The 20228-nt window shown below is 35.4% G+C and overlaps 1 protein-coding gene across 1 annotated transcript in view; it reads right to left on the bottom strand.

The window, feature by feature from the left end:
- Positions 1-20228, bottom strand: part of EHMT1 (euchromatic histone lysine methyltransferase 1) — a 307779-nt gene that overhangs the window by 160534 nt on the left and 127017 nt on the right. The window contains exons 2-3 of the mRNA XM_044663911.1: positions 15439-15526; positions 4156-4712 (exon numbers count right to left, since the gene is read on the bottom strand). Of these exons, the coding sequence (XP_044519846.1) occupies positions 4156-4712; positions 15439-15526 (645 nt within the window). The remainder of the gene's footprint in view (positions 1-4155; positions 4713-15438; positions 15527-20228) is intronic.

Genomic DNA, 20228 nt, shown 5'->3' on the forward strand with positions numbered 1-20228 from the left:
GGAGGGAGGGAGGGAGGAAGGAAGGAAGGAAGGAAGGAAGGAAGGAAGGAAGGAAAGGTTAAATAAATAAATAAACTGATCTTTTCTTTTTTTTTTGCATGTAACTGGGAAATATTTAACAAAATAAACTGGGAGTGGGGAAGAAAAGAATTCTTTATCAGAAACACTATTCACAAACATAGCCTTATTACAATAAGAATGCAATAACTAATCACAGGAACCAATGATTAACATACTGATGATTTCTAGGGAGTTTGCTGCTCTAATTGAAAAATGTAAAGAATCAGGTAAAAAGCTCATGAAAGCTGATCATGTCAAATCTATACTAATCAAAAAAGATTTATTAAGCACCTACTATGGGCTAGGCACTGTGCCTGAGGTTCTAAGGATAGATAAAAAATAAAATGAATTAAACAATCTCTACTCAAATGGAATTTACATCTGAAAGTGAAAAACCATAAGGTTTATGTATGTGTATATATGTAAACACACACACATATATGTTTGCAATCGCATAAAGAATAAATACAAAATATTTAAAACCAAGGTAGTTTGAGATAAGAAACTAGCCAAGAGTAAGGATCATGAAAAGCTTCAAGTAGAAGAGGAGCTTGAGTTTAGTCCTGAAGGGAAAGGGATTCTATGAGGCACAGAAGAAGGGTTGCATACCAGAGCAAGGGAAAACAACTAATGCAAAAACAAGGAGAGAGAAAATTAAGGTAGTATATGAAGAACAGAGAAAAAGCCAATATGATTGTACTAAAGAATCCTAGAGGGTGTATGATATACAATGAACTTCAAAAGATAGGCTAGGATGTCACTACTGGGTTTGTATCCCAAAGAGATAATAAGGAAAAATACTCGTACAAAAATATTTATAGCCGCACTCTGTTGGCAAAAAATTGGAAAATGAGGGGATGTCCATCAATTGGGGAATAACTGAACAAGTTGTGGTATCTGATGGTGATGGAATATTATTGTGCTGAAAGAAATAATGAACTGGAGGAATTCCATGTGAACTGGAAAGACCTCCAGGAATTGATGCAGAGCAAAAAAGAGGAGAACACTGTACAGAGAGACTGATACATTATACAGCACAATCGCGAAAAGAGCCAAACCAGGAGAACATTGTACACAGAGACTGATACATTATAGCACAATCGAATATAATAGACTTTTCTACTAGCAGCAATGCAATGACCAAGGACAATCCAGAAGAACTTATGAGAAAGAGCTATCCACATCCAGAGAAAGAACTGTAGAAACAGAAAACAGAAGAAAAATATATGATTGAACACATAGTTCGATAGGGATATGATTATGGTTTTGACATTAAAAGATCACCCTGTGGCAAATATGAATAACATGGAAATGGGTTTTGAACAATGATACATGTATAACCCAGTGGAGTTCCTTGTTAGCTCCAGGAGTGGGGAGGGAATCATGAATCATGTAACCATGGAAAAATATTCTAAATTAAAAAAAAAAAAAAAAAAAAAAAAAAAAGACAGGCTAGGGCAAGGTTGTGAAGGACTTTCAAACATAAACATTAGTCACTAGAGATGACTGAATATTGGTATAACAGGGTCAGATATGTACTTAAGCTTAAGAAAAACCACTTTGGCAGCAGTAGGAAAGATGATAAAACTGACTGCCCAGGCCACATGTAATAAATAATGCCCAGTCATGTGAGGAAGAGCATTACCAACTGCGAACAAGAACCAATTCAGACCCAATGCCCTCTATAATTCTGAAAAATCCACACAGAATGAGCAGGTGAAGCAACAACAATGTTAATGGAGACTTTTAGCTTTCGTTTTTTCCTACCACTCTCTACAAAGCCTAGGACTAACAAATTTTTTTTCTAACCTATTGATATCTCTCTACCTTGTTATTAATTAACACCACACAAATAAAAGAAGACTATCTCCAACCCCACTTATCCTTTCATTCCCACTCCATTCTTCAATCTTACTCTACCTATGTCCCACATTCCTAATCCTGACTGTTGTGACTTCTGGAATTTCAATTTCACAATGAACAAACCTGCATTCATCCTGGTCCTTGTTCTCTCACATTCCTTCCATCTACTAGTCTTGATTTAGAGCTGGCTACTGAATGACATTATATGCCTGGCCTTTCTCTATTACAGGCTGTTGTGTCACTCACAGTCTCCTATATATTGGTCCAGAAGGAAAAGAGGAGGGAAAAGAGGGCCAAAATACTTCTTGCTCCACACTACTACTTCCAGACTCTACCTTTACCATCATCAATATTGAACTTCACCTCCTTAAAAGTTCACATTATCAAAATTTTCCACCCAATCCAGATTATGAGCATTCTCTCTCTTTTCTAAGAAAGTTCAATACCTGACTCATCATTTTCTTCTCCTCCTAAACTTCCAACATTATACTGGAAGACTTCAAAATCAATGGTAGCACTCAAACTTCCCAATATTCCAATAATACAGCCTCCCTAAATTCTTGACTAATTCCTTCACTCCATCTCAGTCACACATAAATTACCACTAGAACTCAATATTACACACGTGTTTCACTTCCCTAATTAAATACCTGAACATAACCTTTAATCAATTCTATCTCTCCCTATGCACATTATCCATTCTAAACCCATTTCTTGCTCTCATATGGAAACCTCTATTCCCTCCATCTCTTAGTACTTTCTCAAACCACAGCTCCTACTCTAATTTCACTTTCTCTACTTCTCTAATCTTGACTCGAGTTAGCCAATAAAACTCTACAATGTCTTTTATTCTGGAATCCATCACCTTCTTGTCTTTTCACTACTGTTCCTTTGTATCACTTCATTCTTATATTCCCACAATCTGCTTCCTTCTTTTGTGCCATCCATTGCTGAAAGGAACTAAAGAAGATCACAACTGTGCTGACCAGATACATTATACATTTACGTAATATGTCTTCAAACAACCTCATAGTAACTAGGCAGTCCATTTATTTTCTGCCCTAATTGATTACCTAACTTCCCAAAAAGGCTTTTCCAAACCTTCTCTCCTCCAACCACTTCCTCTTCTCCCTTTCATGAAAAGACCTTGACATTTTATTGAGAAAAATGAGACCATCAGAAGTTTGCTAACTCTGTTTCCTTAAGATCCACTGACATCATCCCCTACAACAGTGACGGGCAACCTTTTGAGCTTGGTGTGACAAAATTCACCAAAAACAGAGTATAACTCAGGTGGTGTGTCACTTTGAGAAAAAAAACATAATTTCATGATATTTATAGTTTAAATAACAAAAATGTATAATTGTAATATATAACCATATCTGATAAACCAAAATAGGTAAATTAATATAGGTAGAAATGTCATCTATAGTGCACAGTGTCTACACTACACTACAGCAAATGTTTCATCCTTGGCAAGTGGCCCCAGACTTCTCCGTATATTGCCTCATGTCATCAAAAATGGCTATGCATGTCAGTGCTGACACACATGTCATAGGTTTGCCATCACCAGGCTAGAGTGTCACATGGGGTCTCAGAATGAGACTGGGTGAGGGTTACCAAAGAGTTACAAGGACGACACTTGTTACCAGCATGCTCCTAACAATCTAGCTTTACTCCACCATGTTACTCTATCAGTAGGCTTTAGGCTGCTGCTTACCAAGCTAGAAGCAGTTCCTATTTTATCTCTTTTACTTTGGGAACTAAGTTTAATACATAATTGGAATCATTCAACGCACATATAGTTTTGGCTAGAGCCTGGCTTCTGGAGCCAGGAAGGAGTTTTCTCTCTGCTTTCCATATCTTTCTCAAGGTTACGTTGCTCTCTTCTCTGCATCTGTGTCCTCTTCGTGAACTTACAGGATAGAGATGGGAAGAGTTTGAGGGGGATTTAAGCCATTGGTCCCCTACAGCCACAGACCAAAAAAAAAAAAAGAGAACTGGTCATCCAAAGACCCGGGGAAAGTATCTCAATGATCTAACCACCATGAATCCTGTCATACAAAAAACCCTTTATCTAATTCTGTTGAGTCAAATAAGAAATAAGAAAAAAGATAAGAAAAAAATTTGAAATAGCCCCATTTCACCTTCTCAACCCACCTCCCAACATCCCCTTTTAATAAAAAATAATCCATCTACAAGACAAAGAATACAGCAGGAAGTTTATATTACCAGGCTGGGGATGGACTTAGGCATAGTCTTCCGTGCTCTGTGGACTTTGACGTCAGGATTTATAGTGGTGGGTTTTTTATGATCTAGATCTTTACTCCCTTCACCGAGCTTGGTGGGCATTGCAGCCTGTGCATGAGGAAATGAGCTTAGAGTTCTTCCCTTGTTGGGTCCTCCAGGAAGTGTTTTTGCAGCATGGCCAGGAAGAGAAGAAGTCAAGGTGCTGGTAGTCCTTATGGGTTGTTCTGGTAAAGTCTGTTTGGTTAAGATATAGCCATTACTTCCTGTGAGAGAAGTCTGAGTGAAATCACTAGCTTTCACATGATTTTGTTTCCCAAAGTCACTATCTCTCTCAGAAATTCCATTTTCAGCTATTCTTGTTAACTTAGCAGGCTCCTGTGGGCTGGCTTTTGTATTGTCCTGAGTGTGTTTAGCTGGATTGGGATGACTATTGGCTTCATTTCTTTCACAAGAGCCATTTGTTTCACCATCCGCTGCCATCTGAGGCTCCCCTCCTTGCTTTTCTGTTGAACTTTCATCAGCAGCCATGTCATTACCCCCTGCAGAAAGAGGCCACAAAAAGTCAAAAGTGGTTGACAGTATAATAATTGTATTAACAGCGGCAGCTCACATTTATATGGAATGTTTTTTTTAAGCTTTACAAAGGGATTCTTTATAACAATCATGTGAAATAGAAAATTCATATGCTATTTATTATCTCCATTTTACAGATGAGGAAATTATTAAGTGTTAAAAGGCAGTATTGAAACCCAGCTGATCTGACTCCAGAACCAAGTGCTCTTTTCACTATATCACAGTACCTATTTTTTAATTTATGTAATATTTTTCAGTTTCTAAAATACTTTCTATATGATTTCATTTGGCATAGAAGCCTAGTTGGATAGTCAATACAAGAATAGTTATCTCTTTTTTTTCAGATTAGGCAACTGAAGCTCAGATATTTATTCAGATTTCCAAAAATATTTATAGGAGTAAATAAAGGAGGCAGGTGTAGAACTCAGGTCTTCCCACCCCACATTTTATACTCTATCTACATCACACCAGCTTCTTAAAATAAAGCAGAATAGGTCCCAAATGTTATCAAGCCCAAGTTGGAATCCTCTTGCTCAGCAGAAAATTATTTCATAAACTTAACAAAATGTAAAAGTCTACCATCCCCATAAGCAAAGTGTTCATGTTTTATATAAAATTTTAATGACCTTAAATGTATTCATTAGGAAATTTTATAGTTAGTAAGGCTAAAACATCTAAAATTTTGAGGAAAATAGAAATAAAAAAGGAAAAACAAAGAAAATATCATTGGTCTTATTACTTAATGACAATTATATCAAGATTCCAAAATTAACATCATGTAGATTTTAATGACTAATAAGAATATTTAATAAAAAGTTAAAAAATTTTAAAAGTCTTCCTTAGAAACAAAGTTCCTATTATTGAGTCAAAGGCAAGAGCTTTCATATGTTGAACAAAATGTTTATAAAAAATGAGGAGAGCACATGTTAATGATATATGTGTAAATAAAAATGCACACAATATATTAAAGGATAGCAAAGCAAAATTTGCATCATTGTGTAACCAATAATTCATGCTAAGGACAATCTCAATAATTACTATTTAAAAAAATAAACATAAGGATTACAAATTTTAAGGTAGAAGTTGTGAAATTTTAACAAAATTCTCCCTTTATGTTCTTTATCCAAGACAAAGGGAAAAAAATTCAACAAATGTTCTGTCTATATGTGGTAATAATTGTACTTTTTGCTCTCTCTGACAAAGTCTTTTGACTACCTGGAAATAAAAGGTATTGATAAAATGAAGATGAAAATGAAATTTGGAAATACACAAAGGAATTAGAAGTATTTAGAAGCAATTTTCTTATATAATGAGGGGCAATGCATTCCCAGGAGTCAAGGAGCTCTGAGTTCAAATTCTGATTCTGACTCAAACTAGCTGTGTGACCCCCAAATACCCTAAGTTAACTGCTCAGTGCCCCAGACAAATAAAAGTAGACAGGACACCCAGCATGCCTATAACATGTAAAATATGGACAATTCAGTAATTTAATAAGCACATCAAAAACCTAATTCTACTTTTGAAAGATCCCTCCAAGTGCTTATACTCTTCCTCTACCAAACCACAAGGACATCAAGTATAGATTTTTAAAGTCTGATCTAAGTGGCCCTTTATTGGTAGAAATAAATCTATCCAAAATCCAATTTATGGCTTGTACTTTCCCTCTACAGAATGTACCAGTTTAAGAGTAAACTGGACAGCACTGGCTAATAAGAACATTACTATTGTGGAGTCAATTCTCCAACTTGAACATGTTTAGAGGTTGGGCCTCCTCGTAAAAATCAACAAAAGCCAAGGTCACCTTGTCCATAATGAAAACATTTTTCTCCATAGATCCCTAGGGCTCCAATGAACTTTGATCTGCCACCATATTAGAAATTATGGAATAAAGGGAAAATATGCAGGTTTCCCCTTCATTTTTCTATAATACAAAGTGATAGCAGCACTGTCCTCAACCACTAGAAATTTTGTATAGCAGTTTTCCCAGTCAATCCATTTGAATTAGGTTGTTGAGTGTTCTCTCTAGTTTTCCTAATTAGAGCTAGGAAAGGATTTTTCCCAGATCCTCCAAAATGCCTCAATGGAAATAGCATAGGATGGAAAGTCAAAAAACCTGTATTACATTACACCCCGAGATCTGCTGCTCCCAAACGTTTTAGGACCATTCATAAAAAGGAGATTGAGCTTAATCCATGAAAATATAAAATACAATAAGAAGTTTTGGCCTACCCAGCAATATTGTAAGTGAAAGAAAATTTATTCTGAATATTTATTTTGGTTAAGAAAAATTTTATTTAAGGCATTTCCTAAGGAATTAGGAAAAAAATATTTTTCAAACATTATACTTCAAATATATCTGAATATATATTCAAATATTGACTGGGGTATGGTGGAAATAGATTCTCAAAGGCTAAGGCAATGAAACAAAGTGTTAGTATGTCTATGATCAAACTGGATATGCATTAATTTGAATACAGGCTCACAGTGCACCTGTTGTTTGAGGACCAACCTAGCTAAATTCAGTTTAGTCACAGGATTTTGGAGTTGAAAGGGACCTTTGTGGCCAATTAACCAAATTTACACCAAAAAATGAATACCTAGAACACACCCTCTAAGAAGTTTCTAAAAAACAAACCAAGATCTATATACTACACACATTATTTCTAGAAATCAAGAAAAGACTTTACCAAATAATCTTTCTTTTTAGATCAGACAATTGAGACCAATAGTTCTAATTTCTAAACCAATGAATGATAAAATAAAAATCATTAACTATCAGTTCAAAAATTTTAAAGAAAATTGACAGAAAAAACTATAATAATATATCTAAAAAGTTATTCACTAAGATCAAGTTCTGTCTATATCTTCTTCTCCTGATATTCTCTTGTCTATAGGTTTTCATAACACCACTCTCCTGGTTCTCTTCCTACTTTTCAGACTGTTCCTTTCTCACTCTCCTTTGCTGAACCCTCATTAGATCATATTTTCTAACCTTAGGTATCCAATAAAGTTTTATCCTGAAAACCTGTTCTCTTTGCTCTCTATACTACTTCATTTTGATGACCTCATCAGCTCCCAGAATTTGATATTGATTATCCTTTCTAATGGCAATCTCTTTTCCCTTTCAGCTGACTTCCAAACATGTATTTCTAAGTGCCTTCCAGATATATCAAACTGCATGTCTAATAGATATCTTTACCTCAAAATATTCAAAACTAAACTTATTATCTTTCCCCTGATCTCTACCCCCTTCCTAACTTTCTTATTGTGAAGAGCAACAACATCCTCCCAATCCCTCAGGCTCACAATTTAAATGTCATTATTGATTCCTTACAATCTCATACCCACACAAATCAAATCTGTTACCACAAGTTGTCAATTTCACCTTTGGAACATTTGATTTGACTGTCTCTTCTCCACACTAAACCACTTTCTAATGAGCCACCATACCTGGAATGCTCTTACTCCTCATCTCTGCCTCAATGGCTTTCTTGAAGTTGCAGCTAAAATCTTACATTTTACAGGAAGCCATTCCCAATCCGTCTTAATTCTAATGCTTTCCCTCTATTGATTATTTCTTATTTCCCTTGTTTGTGCACAATTGTTTATATTACCTCCCCCTCATTAGAATTCGAGTTCCTCGAAGACTGACTACTGTCTTTTGCCTCAGCACTTAACACAGTCAGGCATTTTATAAATGTTTACTGACCAACTATACTAGAGTTGCAAGGATAATTCAGTATTAGATTCTTAACCATATTAAGAACAAAAACATCTAAAATTAGTCATATCAACAGCTGCTCCCCAACAAAAGCCATCAACAAAATAGAACATTTATACTTAACCATTTTTTTACTATTATAAAAAGTATATATTTGAAACTACTACAACAATGCAACAAGTAGTCTTTCAATGTCTGCTAGATTATTACTATTAAGAAGGAATTAAAACTCAGAAGACAGTCCAGTCAATTTCAAAAGAACTCTATTTCTAAAGAAATGTCTCATAACAACAAGCTGAAATTAAGTTTGTACCTCTTCCTGGTGCTACTTGGTGTGCCTTCAGGGTTCAAACAGAAAAAATCTAATCCCTATTCCAAAGACAATGCTTTAAATTTTTCAAGATTGTACTGTTCTCTCCTTAGTCTTCTTTTTGCCATGATGGTATCTCTAGTTCCCTTCAACCAGTTTTCATATGGACTTGATGTGGCCAACCAAGTCACCCACTTCTAACAATGTGATCACATCTTGGTACAAGCCTAAATCTGTCATAGACAAATCAAATTAGATATTAACTTTTGGTCACCTCTATGACAATAATAGAATAAATCTATACTAAAGTGACACATTATGCAAGCATGATTCAATTTAACAAGCATTTACTCAACACCTAGCATGTCTGAGGGTAGCTAGGTAGTTCCGTGGATTGAGAGACAAGCCTAGTGAAAGGAGGTTTGGGTTCAAATTTGACCTCAGACACTTCCCAGCTGTGTGACCCTGAGCAAGTCACTTAACCCCCCCCCCATTGCCCAGGCCTTAACTGTTCTTCTGTTTTGGAACCAATAATTGATATAGATTCTAAAATGGAAGGTAAGGGTTTAAAAAAAAAAAGTCTACCATGTCTAAAAGGCCTGTCTAGACACTAATGATGAAAGAGAGAGAGAGAGAGAGAGAGAGAGAGAGAGAGAGAGAGTGTCAGTCCCCCTGCCACCAAGGGAATCTTGATGCTGCTGGTTAATTTTAATACTTTGAAATTAAGGCAATAGGAATTAAACTTCATTAAATCCTAAATAAAAATACACACACACACACACACACACACACACATATTGTAAATGGCACATCACCTCATATCCCTAATTTTTTAAAAGTTTCTTATGATTTCTAATACAACTTAAGAGTTAAAAAATTCATAATGGCAATTAAGCATTGCCATTTAAATTTGTTTCAACAAATAAGTATTCCATACTTTTTAAACCTTAAGATCAACAGAGACTTTAGCCTCTCTATAACTTCATAGACAGCAGTTTGAAGTTACTATGGCCAAAAAAGTCAACATTATATAGCCACCCTGGTGATGAATATCTCTAAACTAGTTAGGCTGGGCCCTACAACAAACTATTTTCAGGCCCATACTCAAAGTCTTTCTAGTAAGTGTTTGTGCTCTGGAAAAGAAAGAATTAATGAAATATTCAAATATTTTTAAGTACCAAAAAAATTACAAAATAAATAAAACCCAAACAAGCCATAAAATAATCTGGAAAATTCAAGTAGAAAGAGAAAAATGGGAAAGAAAAAGATCACAGAAATGATAAATAAAACTAAGAGCAGTCTTTCTTTTTTAAAATGCTAGGATAACTAGTATACTTTTATTGGAACTAATTTTTAATTAAATTTTATTGATATATTTTGCTTTATCTTGCCAAAATTTATCCCAAGATTGCCCCTTCTACCCCTTTTAAAAGATAAAATGGGGGCAAACTGGGTAGCTCAGTGGATTGAGAGTCAGGCTTAGAGATGGGAGGTCCTAGGTTCAAATTTGACCTCAGACACTTCCCGGCTATGTGACCCTGGGCAAGTCAGTGGACCCCCATTGCCTACCCTTACCACTCTTCTAACTAGGAGCCAATACACAGAAGTTAAGAGTTTAAAATAAAAAAATATAAAATAAATTCTTAAAAATCTATTTTCCTCTAGAGACAGGAGGTCCTAGGTTCAAACCCGGCCTCAGCCACTTCCCAGCTGTGTGACCCTGGGCAAGTCGCTTGACCCCCATTGCCCACCCTTACCAATCTTCCACCTATGAGACAATACACCGAAGTACAAGGGTTTTAAAAAAAAAATCTATTTTCCAAAGCAAAAAGAACAAAGTAAACTGACAAAAAAAAATAGTGTCGAAATAAGCCTAATTGTCGATCACTACTATATGTAATAAACCAAAGGGGTAAAAGAAATAAGCATGTGTGAAAGAAGGGGGGAAAAGTGTTTTTACTCTTCTAACACAACCTTCAGAAACCATACAAGACTACATACAACAAAGCATTAAAGTAGAACTTCAGTGGAAGAAAAGAAATACCAAGAGCAATATGTGTAACAAATTCCTATTATAAATTCAACAACATGACTTCATTATTAAAAGAGAATAATTTGATGGATTATTATTTCTTTGGTTCAAGTATTTTCTCCAGTGATGCCAATCATGCTCCCTTCATACTTTCCAAACTTATCAGTTAAAAAATACAGAATCTACTGCCTACTATTTATCAATGGATTTGAAGCAAAAATAAAATAGCTCACATCCTCAAGGAACTTACATTCCTAAAAAAAAAACAAAACAAAACAAAACAAAACAAAAAACACAGGAACATATAAATATATACAAATATATACCAAATTACACATGAGGTGTAATTCATTATGAAAGTTTTCCCCAAATTTCTCCACAAGTAATCTAGCTAACACCTAAGGAATAGGAAAAATAATATGGGTAATTCCAAAAAGAATAAAATAATTAAAAATAACTTATTGGCTTTGGTATGTATAACTATACCAGTATTTATTGTATTATCATATCTAACTGAACAGTAATTAAATGCTTCATTTTTTAAAAAATAACACCAGAATGTAAAAAACAACATCCTTCATTCTCCATCATTTCCATTCCTGTAACACTTTCAAAGAAAGAAATGGTCATTGTCCCTGTCAAGGACAAAGCCTACGCTCTTGATTCCATGATTCCATTCTTTCTTTACTCCCCAGACAACTTGTCCCTCAATTTCCCTTACTCCACCAATCATCAATTCTTTGAACCACTGGATTCTTCCATACTACTTACAAAGATGTCCAAATACAACTCTTCAATTAAACAACACTGTGGCCTGCCATCTCCTCCCCCACACCAAGCTACTGTGCTCTCTCTTCTCTTTAAGAAGACAATCTCCTACATACTCTTTGATTCTACATCCTCATTTCCTACTCACTTTCAGCTCTACTGAATGGACTGAAACTGACTTCTCCAAGGTTACCAATATTCTCTTTTTAAAATGTTTTTTGATATTTTCAAAATTTCATCCTTATTTCCAAATATGTCATCCTCTTCCCCTACCTAATAACCCATCTCTTACACAAAGAATAAACAAGAGGGGGAAAATGGTAGCTCAATACAACTATTATGTCAACTGACCCAGTATAAGCATTCATAGTATTCAAACTTTTCTATTAAAAGAGATTATTTTTTCCCATCTCTTACCAAGACAATTTGGGCAATTATAATCATGTAATGTTGAGTTTCATTATTTTAGATGGTTTTTCCTATATACCAATTTAGTCTATAATCTCTTAATTACTTAGTACGGAAGCTTTCTTGAGCCTTAATTTCTTGAATACATCTCAATATCTGAGGTTTTAACCATACCTAATCCTCCTTGAACATAAGCTCTCCTTCCTAGCTTTTGCTCTCTCCTAGTTTTCCTACCATTTACAAGCTACCTAACCTACCTAGACCTCAGTTTCTTCACCTAAAAAAGGAAATGGTTGACACAAATATAAATAGCTTATTAGAGGAGCATAAAAGAAAAAGAAATGATAATGACCAGCAAAGAGAATAGAACTGCACAATTTTAATTTTCCTCCAGTTTTCTCTTCCAAGGGAAATAACTTCTTACCTAACATAAGTAAATATGTGGTAAGAGACTGTCTACCTGCCCTTTGAAAAGCTTCAATTATCAAATCCATAACAAACTAAATCTTTGAATGCCAAATGGAGTGGTGGATGTAAAGAATATTCTACTTTTAGTGATCTCTGAAATATCATGGAACATGGAAAAGGTGCTAGAGGAATGGAGAAGAGTAAATAATATTGCCACCTCCAAAAAAGTAAAGTGCACAGAACTAAAAATGATCATTGAGAACAGGCTTGACTTCAACTCTTGGAAAAAATTCTAGGACACATTATTAAATGAGTTGATGACCACAGAAGAGAAAACAGTGACCATTAAGAGTAAAAATAGATTATTAAAGAACAGGTCACACTATATTATCTCATTTTTGACAGGGTTACTAGATTAGAAAAAAGGAGATATACTCATTGGAAAAAGATAGAATAGAGAACAAGATTCAGAAATGGTTGAATGGGTAAATCATTCTTTCAAATATCAATGGGTTAGGGGCAGCTGGGTAGCTCAGTGGATTGAGAGCCAGGCCTAGAGACGGGAAAGTCCTAGGTTCAAATCCGGCCTCAGACACTTCCCAGCTGTGTGACCCTGGGCAAGTCACTTGACCCCCATCGCCTACCCTTACCACTCTTCCACCTATGAGTCAATACACAGAAGTTAAGGGTTTAAAATTTAAAAAAAAAAAAATATCAATGGGTTAAAGGTATACCTAGCACATTTACTAAATCAGGGATAAGTAAAATATTGCATGACAAGATCCAAAAATATCAATAGGCTGTCCTCCATCCCTGGAACTCTTTCCCCCTCAATGTCTTCTTCTTTAAAATATCAGCTAAAGTCTCACCTTTAGGAAGAAGCCTTTCCTAGTCCTCCTCAATCTTAGTGCCTTGCCTCTCTGTAGCAGGTGAAAAACAAAATGACTGAGAAAAAAATGGCTCAGGCTTCCAAGCATTTTGATTTATTAAGCAATGCATGCGTATTACCCAACAAAGCAGGACCAGGCTCCTTACTCAGCTTAGGGCTGAATTCTGAATAAAGGAGGAATCACACTTTTATATATTAAAAACAATCAAATACGGCCAATTAATTAAAAGGAAATAATGCAACCGTGTGTAATTTGATTTGTAAACTGGATTAAAGACTAGGGACTTTCCATGTTCAAAGTAAACAGGTACAGCTTCCTGGAATGAGAAAAAGAGGTATCCTACTCCCAAGTGTCTGTCAATAATCAAAGGAAAAATAACTGATTGAACAGAAGAGGCCAAATTTTGGAGAATATATATGGGCTATCTGAGATGTTCAATTGTGAGAAAATTTCTTGCATCACTCACCATACCTCTGAAATTGTCTCCAAAATATACTATATCTAACTTATTCAAACATAGTTGTTTATATAGACAGTTTATATATAATGTCTTCCCCATTAGACTGTGCTTTCCTTGACAAAGGTAGGGGCTGTTTTTTGTCCTTTCTAAAAACCCAATGCTTCGCACAGGGCTTAGCACATAGTTGGCATTTAATAAATAATTGCTGACTAGAGCCCTAGGGCAAATATGAAACTGAAATTTAAAGAGATAAAAGTCAAGTATTTGGGTTAAGAAAGATTAACTTCACAAGGAGGAAACTGAAGAAACTGGGTGAGACAAGAGCTTAACTGATAAAAATAGGTGTGTCAGTATGTATATCTTTGTCTATGTTAGTGGACTATAAGAGTCTGTCTCTTATCTCTCAAATTGATCTCAGTTGTCTTCTCTTTCTATTCTATTCAGACAGTTCTCCAAGGTGACATCAGGAGATGCTCTTCTTTTTGTTATTCTATTGATGACAATTCTAAAATAGGAATACTCAGAGCCATAATATTCTTAGTTCTTGTGGAATATATGGATTTAGAGATTTGTGATTTATCAATTAGGATGTGGTAGCCCTTTAACTACTAGCTTGGCTAATAATTGTTTTGTACCTCAGTTTCAATATCCATTACACTGGTGGGGTAGTAAAGGCACTCTTCTATTCTTTTGTCCCTTAAAACAGTGTTAGAGAGATTCAATGTATACTATATCATATGCTAAACTTGCTAGATAAAGATACTCTTAACTGTAACTTCAGAAGATTATTGTTCTGAAAAGTATCAGTGTCCTATTTATGTCACTTTCAAAGCTAGACTGAGATCTGTCCAAAGATATTTTGTATTCTGATCATTAATTACCATAAATCACTGTTATCAATCAGCATTTACTCAATGTGAAACATACAAAGTTTTTTAAGCATTTTCCAAACAAAGTTTATAGGAAAAATTATATTCTGGAGAGACTTTATATATGATTTTTCAAGATCTCTAGCCAAAACATTTAAGGAAATATTTGATGATTAAATGATTATAAGTAAACTTCCAGAAATGTTAATTAAAATATGTCAGATACAATTATTAGTATAAGATATTAAAATAATATGAACTACTAATAACCAAAGAAACTAAGAGATACATCTAATTAATTGATCATTAAATGTTAGGTTCTGAAATACAAAGAACAAGTCCCAGGTCTCATGAAAAAGAAAGCTCTGGTGATCTGATGGACTAAATAATTTAGAACTAAGGTCAAAAAGTCAACTTCTTAGCCAAGGGGGAGCTAGAGAACACTGAATCTAGACAAACTACAGAACTAGATTTTAGTAAATAGTAAACACAAAAAATATCTTTGGGACCAAGGGCCTTCTTTGATTACCTCTTCAATTCATTTTATGAGCCTGAATACAGAAATAATTTTGGTCTAGTTCAAATTAAAAGAAAAGAAAAAATACTATTATTTATGTACAAATATCACTTTTTTTCTCTTTCTAATTTCCATCTCATAAAGCAATAACTAGTATAGTAATGTGTATAACATGCAAAAAGCAATAATTAAACACATTTTATACTAAAGAAACCCTTAAAACTAAATCAAGATTTTCAGAGCTTATTTACCAATATCATATGGTGACCCAAATAGTGGTAACAGTAGTAAGTAAAAATATATACTTACCTTCTTCTTTATTGTTTGTGATATCTTTCAGCAGTTCAGTCTTCATGCAGGTATCCTTCTTGGTCTCCCCCTTACTCAACACCGCTTGCTACAATGAAACAAAATAACCAAAATTGATTAAAATATATAGTGCCAGTAAAAAATTCTAGTAACTTTTAAAATCCTACTTTAAATTATAGCCCAAATTTTAAATTGATCCTTTTGTCCTAAAACTTGTCAGAGCTAAAACACTAAATAAAAATATTTCCAAAGTACAGTGGGGATCCTCTTATTCAAGGTTACAATATGTGAGGTCAACTTTGAAATACTGCTGCTAGTTAGGCGCCACAAGCAAAGTACTGCTGGAGGTCCTTCAAGGTGGAGGGTCTTGTCCCAGGTGAATTCTCTTCTGCTTTCACTTTCGCTTCCCTCCCCATTACTCCCCTTTGTAATACTCCCCCCTTTTTTTTAACTATTTGTTTCTTTTGTGAGATGGTGGAAGCCCTTGGCCCACCTAGCAGAGAAGCAGGAGGCAGAAAGTAGAGCACACAGATATGAGGTCAGCAGATGTTCCCCTTACGTCGAAGCCTTCAGCTATTGGAGATTGGTCTTACAACATATTCCCTTCAGATGCAGGGGCTCCATTGGAGTCTAACTCCTAACTTTATACATTATTTATTCCTAAAATGTATTTATAATTTCAAAGACAAGAGGCAGGGATGATGTAGTAAATAGAGAATGAACTTGGGTTCAATTCCTGTGACATAACTGCCCAAGTCTGACCATGTCACCTCCCTATTCAATAAACGCCAGAGCTACCTATTACTCCAGGAACAAATAGAAATTTCTCTATTTGGCATTCAAAGTACTTCATAAACTGTCACTCCTCCATTTGACCATTCCAGTCCTCACACCTTATGCTCCCAATCCACAATACTCAATAGACTGTATGATCCCATGACACTGGCCTCTTTCCTGACTTCCAGTAACAAGACAATCCATCACCTCCTGATTTTGGATGTTTTCACTAGCTGTCCCCCCAGGGCTAGAATGCTCTCTTCTCCTTTGTTTCCTCCCCCTGAGTTCTCGGGCATCCTCAAGTCCCAGATAAAATCCCACCTTCTATAAGAAAGTCTTTTCTAACCATTCTTAATCTTAACAACCCAAATAAAGACAAATTCTAAAATGTCATTCCCTCTGCGGATTACTTCTCATCTATCTCTGTTTACACATAGCTTTTTGCATGCTTTCTCTCCCATTAAACTGTGAATTCCCAGAGTTCCTTTCTTTATGTCCCCAGAGCTTAGCATAGTGCCTGCCCACAGGCATTGAACTGTGGGGTCCTGGGCAAGTCACTTAGCTTCTTAGTGTTCTAAACTAGAGGAATCAAATAAGCATTCCAAGGCCTATAAAACTCTAATATAATTGAGAAGTGTTTAACAAAATAAATAAAACTACAATAGAAGATAGATAGCTTCAATATGTGGTTTTAAAAGTCATTATATAGCCTCTAGGGATTCTTGTGTAAATGGTTTAGTGGTCCCTTTTCTAGGTGGTTGACACCACTATTCTAGTCAACTATAACTATGGGAAAAGTTGTAAAATGGTTGCTAATTCTGCAATGGTTGAGGGAGTACCCTATACCAGTGAAATCACAGGTATGGGCCCCACAACCATCACTACCAGCAAAACATACCATTGCCAAAATCCCAAAGAACTCCCTGTTGAAAAGAGTTTAGCGCCAAAAAGACATAGATCTTTTTTCAAACAAGCAAGAAACAAGCTACATTTAATAAAAATTGAAGTGTATATGATCAGTCAGCTGCAGCAACAAAATCAAATGAACATTTATTGATTGTCTATTCACTAAACACAGTGGGATACAAAAAAACCAAACCTGGCTTCTGCCCTCAGGAAGCTTACCCTCTATAGGGGACAATAACACATAGGGATAGGGATAAGATAAGAATTAGATCTGTGATTTCACTAATACAGGGAACTCCAGGATCAGGAAACTATCCTCCACAAAACAGACTGATGCCTTCTCTGCAACTTATAGTCTTAAAAGAATTGTCTGGAGAACCAAAAAAGGTTCAGTAACAAAGAAACAAAGGCATGTTAGAGGCAGGACTTGAACCCAGAATTTCCTGGCTGCTAGACCTGCTCTCTTTTACAACATACCCATCTGAAATAATACATAAAATAAAGAAGTTAAACAATAAGATAAATATAGCTCAATAGTTTTCAAATAACTTTCCTTTTAACAACTCCTTGAAATAGGTGGTACTATTATTATTCCTATTCATAAAAGAAGCAAACTCCCTTCTTTTTAATATCAATGCAGTGAGGCTGTAAAGCTTCCAGTCATGGAATATCATAGCATCCTAAGAATTTAAAATATTGAGAGCAGTTGGTGGTTCAAAGGATTGAGAGCCAGACCTAGAGCTAGGAGGTCCTAGGTTCAAATTTGACCTCAGCCATTTTCTGGCTGGATGGCTCTGGGCAAGCTACTTAACCTCCATTACCTGGCCCTTACCACTCTTCTGTGCAGGAACCAATACAGTATTGATTCTAAGGCAGAAGGTAAGGATTTTTTTTTTTTTTAAGTTTTACAGTGTTGAGTCATTGAAAGTACAATAAATAGTAGGTTTATGTGGGTTCCTGAATTTCTAACTACTGTTTTTCAACCGACTCTGTGAGCCCATTTAGGGTTTTCTTGGCAAAGATTCAAAATTGGTTTGCCATTTCCTTCTCCAGCTCATTTTACAGATAAAGAACAGAGGCAAACAGGGTGAAGTGACTTGCCCAGTGTCACACAGCTACTAAGGACCTGAGGTCAAATTTGAACTCATGAAGATACATCTTCCTGATTCCAGCACTCTATTCCTGTACCACCTAGCTAGCCACCTGCTACGTACTACCAATGAATTATTTTCATTGAGTCAGCAACATATGGATATCATCAGAGAGATGTAGAATTAGAAGAGGCCAGTGATCTAACATAAAGGATGAATAACATGTCAGTGTATCCCATGGAATAAACTGGAATCAGAATCCAGGTATTCTTATTCCAAATCTAGCACTTTTGCCACTATACTTTGCTGTTTTATAAATCTGAATGATATCTCTGGTTCTGGAGCCCAATTCCTGAAATCCTCACATTAAAGTTAAATTCCCTAGTATTTCTAGGTAGGATACTTCTGGATCTCAGATTCACAATATATCGGTTTCTAGAAGCAAAAATTACTTATCTTGAGTTTGCTTAAGTTTTTTTATAGACTAGATTACATAATATAGCACTTTCCTTCTACTATTTACTTAAGGTATAAATTCCACTTATCCTAGATCCCCTTTGTCTATATAGGCATGGTCTTTGTCCCTAAAAAGCCTCAAATACAGATTCACATGGCTATAGCAACACTAAACACTATCTAGCTGATATTTCAGGACAGTTTAAACACCTGAGCATACTCGTAAGATGAAACTCTCTGAAGCTAAGAGTCCCCAACCACTTTAGTATAGTATTTCCATTTTTCTTACATTATTTAGAAATCAATGTCTGATAGTCCCCTGCTTCATGGATTTTTGATGTCATTAATTTATGTACACTCTCTGCCTATTCAAAATACAGGCCATCCTTGACTTCTTGTCCTGTAAGATTTCTGTGAATTTTCTTCTACAGCTTCTCCAAGAGGATCTACCAAATATTCCAGATACTTAAATCTAGGCCTTGTAATATTTTGAGCACGTCAGTGTAAAACTAATATATGACATTTGAAAGGATAGATTAAATGTGATCGTGGCCACAAAGAAAACTAAGAATTTAGTTTCACAAAGGTCTGGCAAAGTCACTAACTTATAGGTTTTTGATCTACATAACATCTAACAACTTCAGGAATCCAAACAATATGTAGCTGGCTGTATAACCACAAAGAGGCAGAATGGAGATTAGGATAGTCAGAGCAGAATCCCAGAGGAAGATGGTCCAGGAGATCATTAGCTTGGATAGAAGAATATCCATGGTACACCATGAACAGTTCTGTCTTATATTACTAGAATTTTCCAATACCATTAAGGAAGCAAATGTTTTTTCATTATCTCCAAATGGTGTCCTTATGTATTGCTATAAATTTTCCAGATCTTAATAAATGTTTTGGAAATTCAAAAGTTAGCCTCTCCTCAATGCTCTTAATATCAAAAACTTAATAAAAAGGCAAGGTTCAAACTCAGGTTTTCTTGGTTCCAAGGCTGATCTATAACAAGATTCTTCATGAGTCAAAATCTTTTTTTATAAGTCAGCTCTAACTCAAAACCTTTCATAATTCTCCCAGCTTCAAATTACCTTGGGTTTTGCTTATCTATACACCTGGTTGTATTTCCACTCAGAAGACTGTAAGTAAGCTCTTTGAAGACAGGGACAGGTTTGTTTTTTGGGGTTGTTTTTTTTTTTGTTTTTGTTTTTTGCATCCTAGCCTTGCACAGATTAAGTAATTAAAAAATATTGGTTAAATTCAGATCATCCTTGTCTGTGTTCCTGACATCACCACTAAGGAAACTTGTTATCAAAGTAGATTTAATGTCAATCATCAGAAGTCAAGTAGTTAGCTTCCTTGGTTTCTCAAACACTGTCAGGGAAGCAAAAGCAAGGACTATCAAGCTAAAAGGATTTCAAGGATGCTGACAACAATGGTTTATGATACCTGAGAACTACACTAGCTAGATTCTAGCCTGCAGAGAGGTGTAGCCAGAAGGCTGATCACCAGGAAATCAATTCTTCACCCAGAGACCTACAAATTTGGGGGGGGGGGGGG

This window comes from Gracilinanus agilis, chromosome 2, assembly GCF_016433145.1.
Source record: "Gracilinanus agilis isolate LMUSP501 chromosome 2, AgileGrace, whole genome shotgun sequence".
Lineage (NCBI taxonomy): Eukaryota > Metazoa > Chordata > Mammalia > Didelphimorphia > Didelphidae > Gracilinanus > Gracilinanus agilis.